Genomic DNA, 13,058 nt, shown 5'->3' on the forward strand with positions numbered 1-13,058 from the left:
CGTCCAACGTGACATGGAGTTTCAAGGATGTTCCAGAGAGTTTAAGGAGCGTTCCAAAAGTTGTCAAGGAGTATCAAGGGCGTTCCAGAGGATTTCAGGAGTTTTCATGGGGCTTCAGGTGTAATACAGGGGCATTCAGATCGTCCCAAGGATGTTCCAGGGGTTTCATGGCGCTCCAGGAGTGTTCAGGAGAGCTTCGAACGCATCAAAGGTTTTCGAACATTCCAAAGGCTTTAATCACCGTCAGAGAAGTTCTAATGTCATTTCAGGGGATTGCGGGAGCGTTCCAAAAGGGTTTTAGTGACATTCCCTCAATCCAACGGAAATCCCTTCGAAAGCCTCTTCAAATTCCCTTGAAATCATTGATGTGAAACATACCTGAAACCCTCTCTAGATCCACCGGGAACCCCGGCTAAGGAACTTAAAAATGAAAATCAAACATTTTTGTAACAGGTAAAATAATATTACAACTAAATTTTTGATAAGTTGACTCAGGAATTGGTTTAAATACAAATTGAAGTTCAATTACTGACTGGATTTTGGAAAGTATTTTTATTTTCTGGGTAGAATATTTTAATAAATGTAGTACTAGGAAAGTCCTGGATATTTCATAATGAAAAACATTATCAAAATCAGTGCTGTTGATATCATTCGAATCAAGTCAAATAAATGATATCGAAAGTTGTCAAGCAATTCACATGATAATCTGATCCCAAATGTCTAATTTCACTTATTTTTAGCAAAACACCCTGTCCAGGGCATTTTTCGACTCAAGTAGCAGTAGCCGCAGCAGGATATTGCCTATCAGAACCGTGTATCGAATTTTCTAAACGATTCGCTGGTGCTGGAGCATTATGTAAAATTAATGAATTAACTTGTTCTGCCAAGGTTGAGCTGTTATTTGACTGCGATGTTTGGCACAGGGGGGCTGTTGGTTGTTGGTTGGGGCTTGCAGCTGTTGGCTGTTGGTTGGGGCTTGCAGCTTGTTGGTTCTAAGAAGAAATCTTGTTTGGAGATTTTCCTAATTTAACCTTTTCGTATTTGATTCGATGAAAGAAGTAGTTATGAGTTCCATAAATGTAACACAATTGAATTCACAATTTGAAACAACCTCCAAAGACAAATGGTAGTATGTTTGCTGTATGTACCGTCGTTAGGGGTGACATTGGGACATTGTCTGTCTGTCTGTCTGTCTGTCTGTCTGTCTGTCTGTCTGTCTCTGCTACTTGCCTCGATCCCCCTGGTACCACTGACGCGACTGCTTCAGGGGGGGCAATGCGCTCATGCGCTCTCCTTCTTCTGTGCTCATGCACATTTCTTCGCTTTTTAATTTGTTATTCTAATCATTTTTGTGTTCGTACCTAACCTATCGCCATTCAGCGACACAGTTGGTACAAACATACACCAAATTTGTTATTCTAGATGCTGCTAACTTGCTCCGAACAGTGCTCTTTCGGTGCCACTCCACTTTTTCGTCCAGCTTTTCGCACACGACCCGGATAGTCCCCGACGGTGGATCTACCCTATCCGACGAAGAGTTCCCCGACACTGAAACTTCTTCCGTTACCGATACTTCCCAGGCTGGTGCCAAGGTCGGTCCTGCGATTCCGGTTGGAGACTGGCTTCCGGTTCACAGGCGCCCCGACGACCAAGCTCCGGTGCTTTTTCGCGGATTACTCGGTCTAGTCCCCGGCGGTGGACGGACCTAGCCTACTCCGACAGAGAAAGTCCCCGACGGTGGAAGTTCTCTCGACACCGATGTTTTCATTCCGACCAGTATGGTGCCAAAGTCGGCCCGGCGATTCCGGTTGGTGGAAGACTTCCGGTTCACCGGCGCTCTGACGACCAAAACCGGTGCCACGTTACGGACGACTCAGTCATGTCCCCGGCGGTGGATCATGCCTACCCGGATCGCGGTCCTGCGCTCTCTGGTCTTCGCGCCACTTCCTTTGCAGCGCGCACAGCATCTCCGTTACTGCTCTGTCGACAGCGTTCCACGTGTCTTCGTGGCGACACATCTCCTCGGCAATGTTGTCGACCGTCAGGCCGCGCATATCCCTGCGCATCTCCGAGAACCTAGGGCATTCGAAGACGACGTGCGCCGGTGTTTCCTCCACGTTCACACACTCCGGACACAGAGGGGAAGACGCGTGACCGAATCGAAACAGGTACTTCCGGAAACAGCCATGCCCGGACAGAAACTGCGTCAGATGGAAGTTCACCTCCCCATGCTTCCTGTTCACCCACGCCGACACATTTGGGATCAGTCGATGGGTCCACCTTCCGTTCGCCGCATTGTCCCACTCTTGTTGCCACTTCGCCAGCGAGTCAATTCTAGCAGCAGCTCTCGTATTCCTTGCGTTACTCCGCCGATAGCACTCGACGTCTTCCTCTAGGGTGATACAGATGGGCATCATCCCAGCGATAACGCATACAGCCTCCGACGAGATTGTTCTGTAGGCACTCGCGACTCTCATAGCCATGAGCCGGAACACACTGCCCAGCTTTCCACGGTTTCTCTTCGTTTTTAGCGCCGGAGCCCAGGCTGGCACTCCATACCTAAGTATTGAGGTTGCAACATTTGCCAAGAGGCGCCTCCTACTGCTTCTTGGACCGCCCGCGTTTGGCATAATCCTCGCTACTGTGTTAACCGCCTTCGCCGCCTTTTCGCAGGCGTAGTCAACGTGCGCGTTAAAGTTTAAGCAGTCGTCGACCATCACGCCCAGGTGCTTCAAAACGCGCTGCGATGAAATTATCTCCTCTCCGATCGTGATCTCCAACCTTTGCACTGCTTTGCGGTTACTGACTACGAGCACTTCTGTCTTGTGATGGGCTATCTGCAGCTTCACTCCATTCATCCATCTTTCGTCTGTGTCGATTGCCTCCGATACCAGCACTTCGACTTCATCGATTGATTCGCCAGATACCGCTAAGACAACGTCGTCTGCGAACCCTACGATAATGACACCTGCCGGAAGCTTCAGTGTTAACACACCATTGTACATTGCGTTCCAGAGCGTTGGGCCAAGTATTGACCCCTGTGGAACACCTGCTGTCACTCTAAACGACCTCTGCCCTACGTTGGTTTCGTACACAAGGACTCTATTCTGGAAATAGTTCTTTAGAATCCTACACAGATAGTCGGGGACCCGCATATTATGCAGGGCTACGGCGATAGCTTCCCAACTGGCGCTGTTAAACGCGTTTTTAACGTCTATCGTTACCACGGCGCAGTAGCGATCTCCTCTCCGCTTTTGTAAGGATGCCCTTTCCGCCATCTCAACGACGGTCCGAATTGCGTCAACCGTCGATTTTCCCTTGCGGAAGCCGAACTGCATCGTGGACAGCCCTCTCACACTTTCGGTATACTCGGTCAGCCGGTTAAGGATAATCCTCTCCAGAAGTTTTCCGAGCGTATCCAACAGACAGATCGGCCTGTACGATGCTGGATCTCCCGGCTGCTTCCCTGGTTTTGGCAGCAGCACTAGTTTTTGGACCTTCCATATATCCGGAAAGATGCCTTCCTCCAGGCATTTCTGCAACACTGACCTGAACATATCGGGATACTCCAGGATCGCTGCTTTCAACGCCACGTTGGGGATTCCATCCGGACCGGGAGCCTTCTTCACCTTCAATGCTTTCGCCACGGCAACGAGCTCGTCGTTGGAGACCAGTCGGTTTACGTCAAATTCCGCATCGCCCTCGCTGTACGGCGTAGGTGGCCACGTTGTTGTATCGTGTTTTGGAAACAAACCCTCCACGATACCCTTCAGTTTGTCTGGGCACATTTCGACTGGCGTCATTGGGCCTTTCAGCTTTGCCATTATGATGCGGTAGGCATTTCCCCAGGGGTTAGCGTCGGCTTCCTGACATAGCTCCTTGTAACAGTTCGCCTTGCTCTGCTTGATAGCTCGTTTGAAGGCAGCTCTAGCTTCACAGAACGCAACCTTGCGCTCTTCTCTATCGGCCGCAGTTCTTGCCCTCTGAACTCGTCTCCTAGCTCGGAGGCAAGTCGCACGAAGGGTGCTGAGCGTCGCATTCCACCAGTACGCTGGGCGTCTAGCGTTCCTAGGTTCAATCTTCCTCGGCATTGCTGCATCACATGCCGTTGCTAGCGCTTCCGTCAACCACCCTGGGTCGAGGTTTGCCGCATCGCTATCTGGCCGAAGTGCCTCGATAAAAGTCTCCTTGTCGAAGTCCTTCGTCTTCCACTTCCGCTCATAAGTTCTAGTTCTCTGTATGGACGTAGGAGCTCTCTGGCCTATCTTGTAGAGGATCGCCTGGTGGTCGCTGTGCGAGTACTCCTCACTCACCCTCCAGTCCATGTCTTCCATCAACGATGGACTACAAAATGTAATGTCGATGATGGATTCACGACCGTCTTTGCGGAATGTGCTGACTGTTCCTACATTGCACAGCTTTACGTCCAGCTTCGCCAGAGCTTCAAGTAGACTATATCCTCTTGCATTGGTTTGCCGGCTGCCCCACTCAACGGCCCAGGCGTTGAAATCACCGCCGATGACTACTGGCCTACGTCCTACCAGCGTGTCAGTGAGTGCATCCAACATCCGTTTGTATTGCTCCTCGGTCCATCTTGGAGGCGCATAGCAGCTACATACGAAGACACCGTTAACTTTGGCGATCACGAAACCTTCGTAAGAGTTTTCCACCACTTCCTCTATAGGGAATCTGCCCATAACTTGTATAGCTGCCAATCCTGCTATATCCGCTACCCAATTGCCGTTCTCAGGAGGAACCCGATACGGCTCTGCGATGATCGCAACATCACACTTTGTCTCTGCTGTCGACTGCCACAACAGTTGCTGTGCGATGTCGCAATGATTCAGGTTAATTTGCGTTATCTGCATCATTGTTGGCCTGCCTTCGCCTTTTTGTAGGCCGGGCATTTATAGCCTCCCGTCCGGTGGCCATTTCCTTCCTCCGGCTTGCACAGCATGCACTTGGGTTGCTTCGTGCAGTCTCGAGCAACGTGTCCGTTTTCGCCGCAGTTCCAGCACCGTTTGGACCTATCTGGACCCTTGCAGTGTCTGGATTGGTGACCAAATTCCATGCACCTGAAACACCTCTCCATTTTCTTGGTGACTCGGGGAGCCAGTCGCAGCGGGCACACCGCCCATCCGACCTTGATCTTGCCGGTAACCGCTATCTTGTTGGCCGCATCTACTGGTAGTCGGATTGCCGCCGTCTGGGTACCTGCAAACGATCTCCTGATTTGGATTGTCACCGGTACTTCCAAGTTGCACTGCTCGGTCAATGCAACTCTCAGCTCTTCCTCAGTCGTGACCTCGTCCAAATCCTTGACCTCGAGCACTGCCTCCTGTGAAAGTGCTCTCACGGTGGCCTCGCTGCCTAAGGATTTCGCAATGAGCTCCCGGTACTCTGAGCTCTTAATCGCCGGATCCTTCTTGAGCTCGAACAGCATCTCTCCTTTCTGGATGCGCCTGGTCTTCACCACGTTTTCACCCAACTCTTTTAGCTCCGGGTCCTCCCTCACTTTCCTGAGGAGCGCAGCGTACGTCGTCTTGTCCTTCGCCTCGACGATCAGTGCATCACCCTTCTTCCTCTGCCTAGGGGGCCGGCGATTTTCTTTCTTCTTCTGTTCCTTCCTCTTTTCTTCCTTTTTCTGTACTTCCTTCTCCTTTCGCTTCTTCTTCTTCGCCTGCTGGCTCTCCACAGTGCGCCATCCATCATCTCTCTGATTGCTGCCGCGCTCCCGTTCACTTCTTTGTTTCTTCGGGACTTCCTCTTCTCCTGGCGTATCTCTGCCTCTTTTCTCCGAGCGAGTATTCCGATGGTTCTTCGGCGTCTCCATATTTTCGACCGTGGCTCGTTGCTGCTGCCGCTGCGTAGCTGCTGCAAGAGCATGTTTAGTCGCTGCTAATTCGCTCTCTGCCTCATCCGCTTTCTGCATCACGCTGTGCCATTCTTTCACGGCAGTTCCGAGAGCCCTCCTTATCTTCAACACCAAGTCCTTGATGTCCTTGTGCACGTTGTGCTTTTTGTCGACGAACTCGTGTAGGTCATCCGTCAAGTTCTTCGCCGCAACTACCTTCGGCTGTTGTTGAGGCACGCTCCATCCACTATTCGTCGGCAGCTGCTGCTCCGAGTGTATCGCACTTTGTTGTGAAGCCGCTTCTTGCCGCGGTTCTGCACCTTCTGTTTGCTGAGGCGGAGACCTCAGCAATCCTCCTCTGGCGAACGGATTCGCCACCTTCCCACTGTTACTTCCGTTTTCTCCTTCCATGTTATTGGGTCCCCCCTCCGGGCCGCTATCTCCACCCGCTGTACGTAGTCGCTTTCGTGATCTCTTGGTTGTCTATGAAACAGGGAGGCCAAGCGAGGGTTGAACACGAACCTTCATGGGGTTCGTGTCCAGAGCCAGATCAGCGTAAGTCGGGAATTTTACATCCGAGCCTAGTACCCATCAAAATTGACGGACAAGTGAAGAACGTTTCCGAAGGCCTGCCAAGGTTTTACCGGGACGGAGGCAGACGCACCATTAGCCCACTCGCCGTTTCAAGTAGGTGTCACCCTTCTTTACTCAGGAAGCAGAATGGCACGAATGTCAGCCCATCGTCGTCATCCGATCCGTAGTCCGTAGTCCGTTGTCGTTTGCATTGACCAGTATGCCATAATCAGGATGTTACTGGCATCAATCCTGATGTGCCGGTTGGCACTCCGGGTGTTTGGGCTAAGGCACTTTGAAAGCGGTACCAGGTCGCTTGTACGGAGTTGCTTGCAGATGTGTGGCTTTTTATGAGGATCCAACAGAGCCCACTGTTGAAACCCCACCACATCCTAGGCATCCTCCGCTTGAGCTGTCTGGAAGCCAGAAGCTCGGTCACTCCCCGAAGGAAGAGCCAAAGGTGGTAATCCACACGGGTGTGTGAACGGTTTTCGCTTAGGAAAACTCCCAAGCTTCCACCCGACTCGCAGAAGGGGGGGTTCGTCAAGCCCCTGGACTCCTGTCCCTGCTGCCCCTTGTCTGTCTGTCTGTCTGTCTGTCTGTCTGTCTGTCTGTCTGTCTGTCAGTCTGTCTGTCTGTCTGTCTGTCTGTCTGTCTGTCTGTCTGTCTGTCTGTCTGTCTGTCTGTCTGTCTGTCTGTCTGTCTGTCTGTCTGTCTGTCTGTCTGTTGTAAAACTTCTGGTACAATTTCTAAAAGAAATTGTTGATTTTTTTTCAATTTTTTATTTCTATTCTCGTAAATATCAAAGAATATCTAGCTAGATGAGTTTGTTAAAACCTTCCATCTCCAAGTATGTTTGTAGGAATTACATGTGTATCTAGCCCTCTAATTTTCTCGTCATATGGAAAAAATAATCTTTCGCGAAAGTTCCAAACGTTTAAACGCACTATCCGTAACTCAGCTTCCCAGCTGCTCACATTCTCCTAGATTAAATATCGATTTTTTCAACATCGTTTCCAGACCTTCTACCCACCACAAAGTGTACTTCACCAATTTCCAACAGACTTGCAACGAGCGCGAGCGAAGAGCTGTAAGCGAAGCGAGTTCAATGGACCGTACTCTCATGTCTTCAATATATCTTATCAAATCGCTCACATAGAGCTATCTAGCAGAAGAAGCCACTAGGCTGCTAACACCGCAGCAGCCCTGTAGGACTAGGACCACAATATAACCACGATGAGAGACGTTCCACCAACAACACTCAACGCAGCTAGAAACGCCACCGGTTCCTACTGAAGTTGCATTAACCGCACTGGGTTCACAGCAAAAACATAAAAATAAAAATTTTTTAGAGCATTGCGGGATTTTGAAAAAGCTTCATATAATGAGTTTTGGGTTTATCACTCTTATTACAAAACTTAGAAGAATGGTCGAGAGAGATGGGGTGTGACTATCACGCCGAAGACCAGTGTTCGAATCCCACGCGATCATCCTTTTTTCTCGTGCTCGTTAAAGTGGCATATTGAAATACGTCACTAATGACGTCGCCACCCCAGTCCAAGTAGTACTTAAGCGGTTTTGAAAACGACCATAAAACCAAAACCATTTAATTATAGTTTTAATGTGGTTTTGATTACCTCTGCAAGTCTTTTTTGTCATAAAATTGCTATATGGGTATCGACGCGATGAATTTTTTGCTTTTAATTTCTTACTGTGCACACCAGCAGTAGATTGCTATCTCCAAATGGTGGCAAGGTCGAAACTTTTCCCATCCATTCCGATTTTCTTTCGGTCTTCCGTTCCGTTTTACCGAAAGTGCCACCAGTATTGCTGACAGTGGTGTTGTTGTTGACGACTATGGGGGCCATTTCATCCGGCATCGCATCGGCGGAACTGTGTTCACAGCTCCAACACCCCCGATTCGGATTCCGAGATCCCAATGTGGAGGCCGCCCAAGTTTCGAGTTCCAGTTTTCTTCATCCTGCCTTGTGAAGAAGAAGGAGTAGTGCATGAAAGTGGGAGATTACGACCCCAAAGGAATGGAAGATTTTTATTTACGACGCCGAGGGGTCGAGGTTTCATTCCGACAGATGGATGAGTGAGGGTGGACCGGAATGGGAAGGACCATAAACACACATATACTGCCAGGCCAGGCTCTCTCTATCCGGTGAAAGTGACCGGAATGCGAAAACTACGAATCGAAAACTTGGATGATGGTGCGCTGAGACTGAAGTTGGGTTGCGGAGCCTCAGCTTCTTCTTCTTGTTCGGACGACGACGGGCGGTCTCTCGAGAATCGATGTTGGGGCAGACCCTGGCGGGTAATTTATGTGCCCTTCGGTTGTGAATGGACACGCGGCCATGGATGAAGTATGTAGAAGGGGCTGCGGTGTGTGGGATGTGTGAAATAAGTAGAACAATGGCTTTCTCGCTGGATGTAGGTTGAACCATCGTCGTAAAAGAGTGGGCATAAAAGAGAAAAATAAATAAAAATCGCAATGCCTAATGGATCACTGATATTGATTTAGAGGCAGAAAGGGAAAAGTTGTGCTCTGAGCAGATTCCTTCCAGGATTCTGAAGGACAATCCTTCCAGGATTCTGAAGGAGAATCCTTCCAGGATTCTGAAGGAGAATCCATCCAGGATTCTGAAGGAGAATCCATCCAGGATTCTGAAGGAGAATCCTTCCAGGATTCTGAAGGAGAATCCTTCCAGGATTCTGAAGGAGAATCCTTCCAGGATTCTTAAGGAGAATCCTTCCAGGATTCTGAAGGAGAATCCTTCCAGGATTCTGAAGGAGAATCCTTCCAGGATTCTGAAGGAGAATCCTTCCAGGATTCTGAAGGAGAATCCTTCCAGGATTCTGAAGGAGAATCCTTCCAGGATTCTGAAGGAGAATCCTTCCAGGATTCTGAAGGAAAATCCTTCCAGGATTCTGAAGGAGAATCCTTCCAGGATTCTGAAGGAGAATCCTTCCAGGATTCTGAAGGAGAATCCTTCCAGGATTCTGAAGGAGAATCCTTCCAGGATTCTGAAGGAGAATCCTTCCAGGATTCTGAAGGAGAATCCTTCCAGGATTCTGAAGAAGAATCCTTCCAGGATTCTGAGGAAGAATCCTTCCAGGATTCTGAAGAAGAATCCTTCCAGGATTCTGAAGAAGAATCCTTCCAGGATTCTGAAGGAGAATCCTTCCAGGATTCTGACGAGAATCCTTCCATGATGCTGAAGGAGAATCCTCCCACGATTCTGAGGAGAATCCTTCCACAATTCTGAGGAGAATCCATTCAGGAAAATCCTTTCAGGATTCTGAGGCAAATCCTTTCAGGATTCTGTGTAGAATCCTTCCGCGATACTGAGAAGAATCCTTCTACGATTCTGAGGAGAATCCTTCCACGATTCTGAAGAAGAATCCTTCCAGGATTCTGAGGAGAATCCTTCCATGATTCTGTGGAGAATCCTTCCAGGATTCTGAGGAGAATCCTTCCAGGATTCTGAGGAGAATCCTTCCAGGATTCTGAAGGAGAATCCTTCCAGGATTCTGAAGGAGAATCCTTCCAGGATTCTGAAGGAGAATCCTTCCAGGATTCTGAAGGAGAATCCTTCCAGGATTCTGAAGGAGAATCCTTTCAGGATTCTGAGGCAAATCCTTTCAGGATTCTGTGTAGAATCCTTCCGCGATACTGAGGAGAATCCTTCTACGATTCTGAGGAGAATCCTTCCACGATTCTGAAGAAGAATCCTTCCAGGATTCTGAGGAGAATCCTTCCATGATTCTGTGGAGAATCCTTACAGGATTCTGAGCAGAATTCTTACAGGATTCTGAGGAGAAAAATCATGAACTCTCCCTATCAGGATAGTAACATAAAACAAAACTAATCACTCTATTCCATTATTGAAGATATTTATTCATCCTCAAGTTTAAAAACTAAAATCCTCCCGTCTGCTGTTGGTACACCTCGATCGTGTCGCCTTCCTCCATCTCCAGCGTCGTAGGACTATCGTTCTCGTTGATCGGCTGCCCGTCGAACCGGAACCGTACCACTTGCATCGACAACCCGGAGCGTTCACAGTAGGCGTTCATCAACTTGCGCAGCGGAGTGTGTTTCTTGATTTTGAACTGCACCACGGCATTGTCCTGGCCGAGAACTTTCAGGTTGATGTGCTCCGACGACGTAGATCCCGACGCGGTGGTGTCCTTTTTGGTGTCGCCTGACATGGTTGAAATTTTGCGAGTTCAATTTGTCTTTTTTGAATGAGGAATTGGATCTGACTAGAGAAGTCCTCCAGTGGCCCTCTGTATAAATGTTAGAGGTAGACAAATTTCGCTGATTAGATTGCCTACTTGAGGTACCCACAGATGAATGACAACAGTGGATCATAGGTACTCTACTGTTCTCATCATATAGGTAAAAAGGTGGAATTAATCGTGACATGTAGGGGGATTAGGGGCATAATGGACACCCGGGGTGAAATGGACACCCCTGTTTTTGCCGAAACCGTTGACTTTTATGTAAAACTTTCAATGCATAAGTGTAAAGGAACAAGTCAATGTTCTATTTTTCAAAAGTACCATTTATATTCCTTCAAAATAACCAAAATATCATTGAAATTGAAGTATGTTTTACATATGGTGGATTTTCTATAATTTCGAAGCAGCAGCAAATAAGGTATTACGAGTGATTGAGTGTGTCCACCATACAAACAAGTGAATTGTTAGCTTATCTACATGTATACGTAGATTTAGCCATGGAAGAAGTATTATATTTTTGATCAGAACTTACTGAAAATAGCAATTTCAATGTTGTAGTCGATTCGGGGCGAAATGAACACAATTTGAATGGATGTACGCGCGTTGCATACTGTTAGGCGTTTTAGAGAGTTTGAAAATATTCAATCCAATTATTTTAACCTAAAATTTATTTAATTAACTTTGAAGTTATGTAAACTCGTCTAAGATGGAGTATTATATCTGTGGTATTGATCTCCGTTGGCAAATTATTTAACTGGTCGATATTCTCAAAGATACAGCATGAAATATGCAGGGGTGTCCATTATGCCCCGATGGGTGTCCATTTCGCCCCGTACCTTTCCTGCCAGCCCCAAAAAACACACGGTTTTCAATTCATTATTTCTTCACAATAATGACATTCTACCAGCTGTAAATGATTGAAATACGTAGGAAACAAGTTAAAGTTGTATGCCAACTGAAAATATGTTAAGTTTTTGTCTGTTATACAGGCCTAACATACTCATTTTCTTAGGGTGTCCATTATGCCCCTAATCCCCCTACTAGAGGTAAAAATTAATCAAACACCACGAGACACAACATTGTGAATTACTGGGGGTGGTCAAAATGTTTGGGATAGGCAACTTTTTCAACAAGCTGTAACTTTTCATTGTGAGAGAAAAAAAAAGTTACCTATCCCAAACATTTTGGCCACCCCTTGTATATTATTCTTCTTCATCTCTTTCATTTTGACTAATCCCACTGGGACAAAGACTGCTAATTACGCTGATATGCTCTATGAAATTCTAGTGGGACTGTATTAGACAAGATAACAATGTTTAACTCACTTAAGTTTAGCTTTTTTTTGTTTTATTCTTATTCGTGAATTTAAACCTATGCTAATTCTTCACAACAACAGTTCAGTTTAATATCTACTAATTACGAAGTTTCTTGAATTAGGTCAACCACATTCTGATTTGAGTCAAATGGAACAAGTGTCTTAGTCCCAAAATATTTAATTTCGTTGTTCACATTCAATCCAAATTCTTGGAATGGGAACGGGTAGACTCATCGTCGATCCACCCACAGTCGGCCCATGCTTAACACACGTAGATACGCACAGATGCCACCCATCAATCAACGCTACTGCTTCGATCCGGTGAAGGTCAGGCTGAAGCGGCAACAGTTAGAAGAAAGCAAAAACGATGACATTGACCGTCCGACTGACTGACGATTCACGGCAGAGCATCAATACTAGGGTACCAAAAATATACGTATATTGAAATATTTCTTCCATGGTCAACTAGAACCTTTATTGTGTTATTTTGTTATTTTTTCTGTATAATTTTCTAATTATTTTTGAAAGATTCGCCAACAATATGTTGATGACTTTCGTATTTTCGGCCGTTTTGTTCTCTTCGTCATTATTTTTTATACATGGCCGTCAAAAATCTGTCATGACGAAGAGAACAAACCTGCCGATAATACTCTTGGTCACCCTGTGCAATTTTTCACCAATCATGATTTCTTTATATTTTAAAGTACTGGAGTCTGGAACCATTTGCTGCTAAAACTGAGCCATTTTTAAATCCTTGATTAAAACTTTGATAATTTATATATTTATTCGTTTGAGCATTGGAAAATATTGCTTCAGAAATTATTCCATGAATTTCTTTATAAATTCTTTAGTGACTCCTTCAAAAAGTCTTTGAGAGATTCCTCCAGAAAATTATCAAAACACATATATGGATATTTTAAGAAATTCATCCCCAACACCTCCAGGTATTTCTTTAGAAATGCCTCTAGAAAATTTTGCAGGGAATTTTTAAGAAACTTTGCTTTCGAGAAATTCTTCAGGAACTCGTTCATTGATTCTTTTACAAGATTCTTAGTTTCATATATAATT

General features: G+C 46.6%; 2 protein-coding genes across 13 annotated transcripts in view; both read right to left on the minus strand.

Annotated features, from left to right (window-relative positions):
• The window catches only part of LOC109415284 (sodium/calcium exchanger 3), a 504,848-nt gene that overhangs the window by 192,916 nt on the left and 298,874 nt on the right, over positions 1-13,058 (minus strand). The window lies entirely within an intron of this gene.
• On the minus strand, positions 10,336-11,706 carry LOC109415291 (small ubiquitin-related modifier 3-like). The gene has a single exon (XM_062850013.1). The coding sequence runs from the start codon at positions 10,640-10,642 to the stop codon at positions 10,352-10,354; it is 291 nt and encodes a 96-aa protein (XP_062705997.1). The 5' UTR covers positions 10,643-11,706; the 3' UTR covers positions 10,336-10,351.

The sequence above is a fragment of the Aedes albopictus genome, chromosome 1 (genome assembly GCF_035046485.1).
Source record: "Aedes albopictus strain Foshan chromosome 1, AalbF5, whole genome shotgun sequence".
Classification (NCBI taxonomy): Eukaryota; Metazoa; Arthropoda; class Insecta; order Diptera; family Culicidae; genus Aedes; species Aedes albopictus.

Coding starts and splice junctions, on each gene's coding strand:
- LOC109415291 (XM_062850013.1), bottom strand. CDS start 10,642: ATGTCAGGCGACACCAAAAAGGACACCACCGCGTCGGGATCTACGTCG.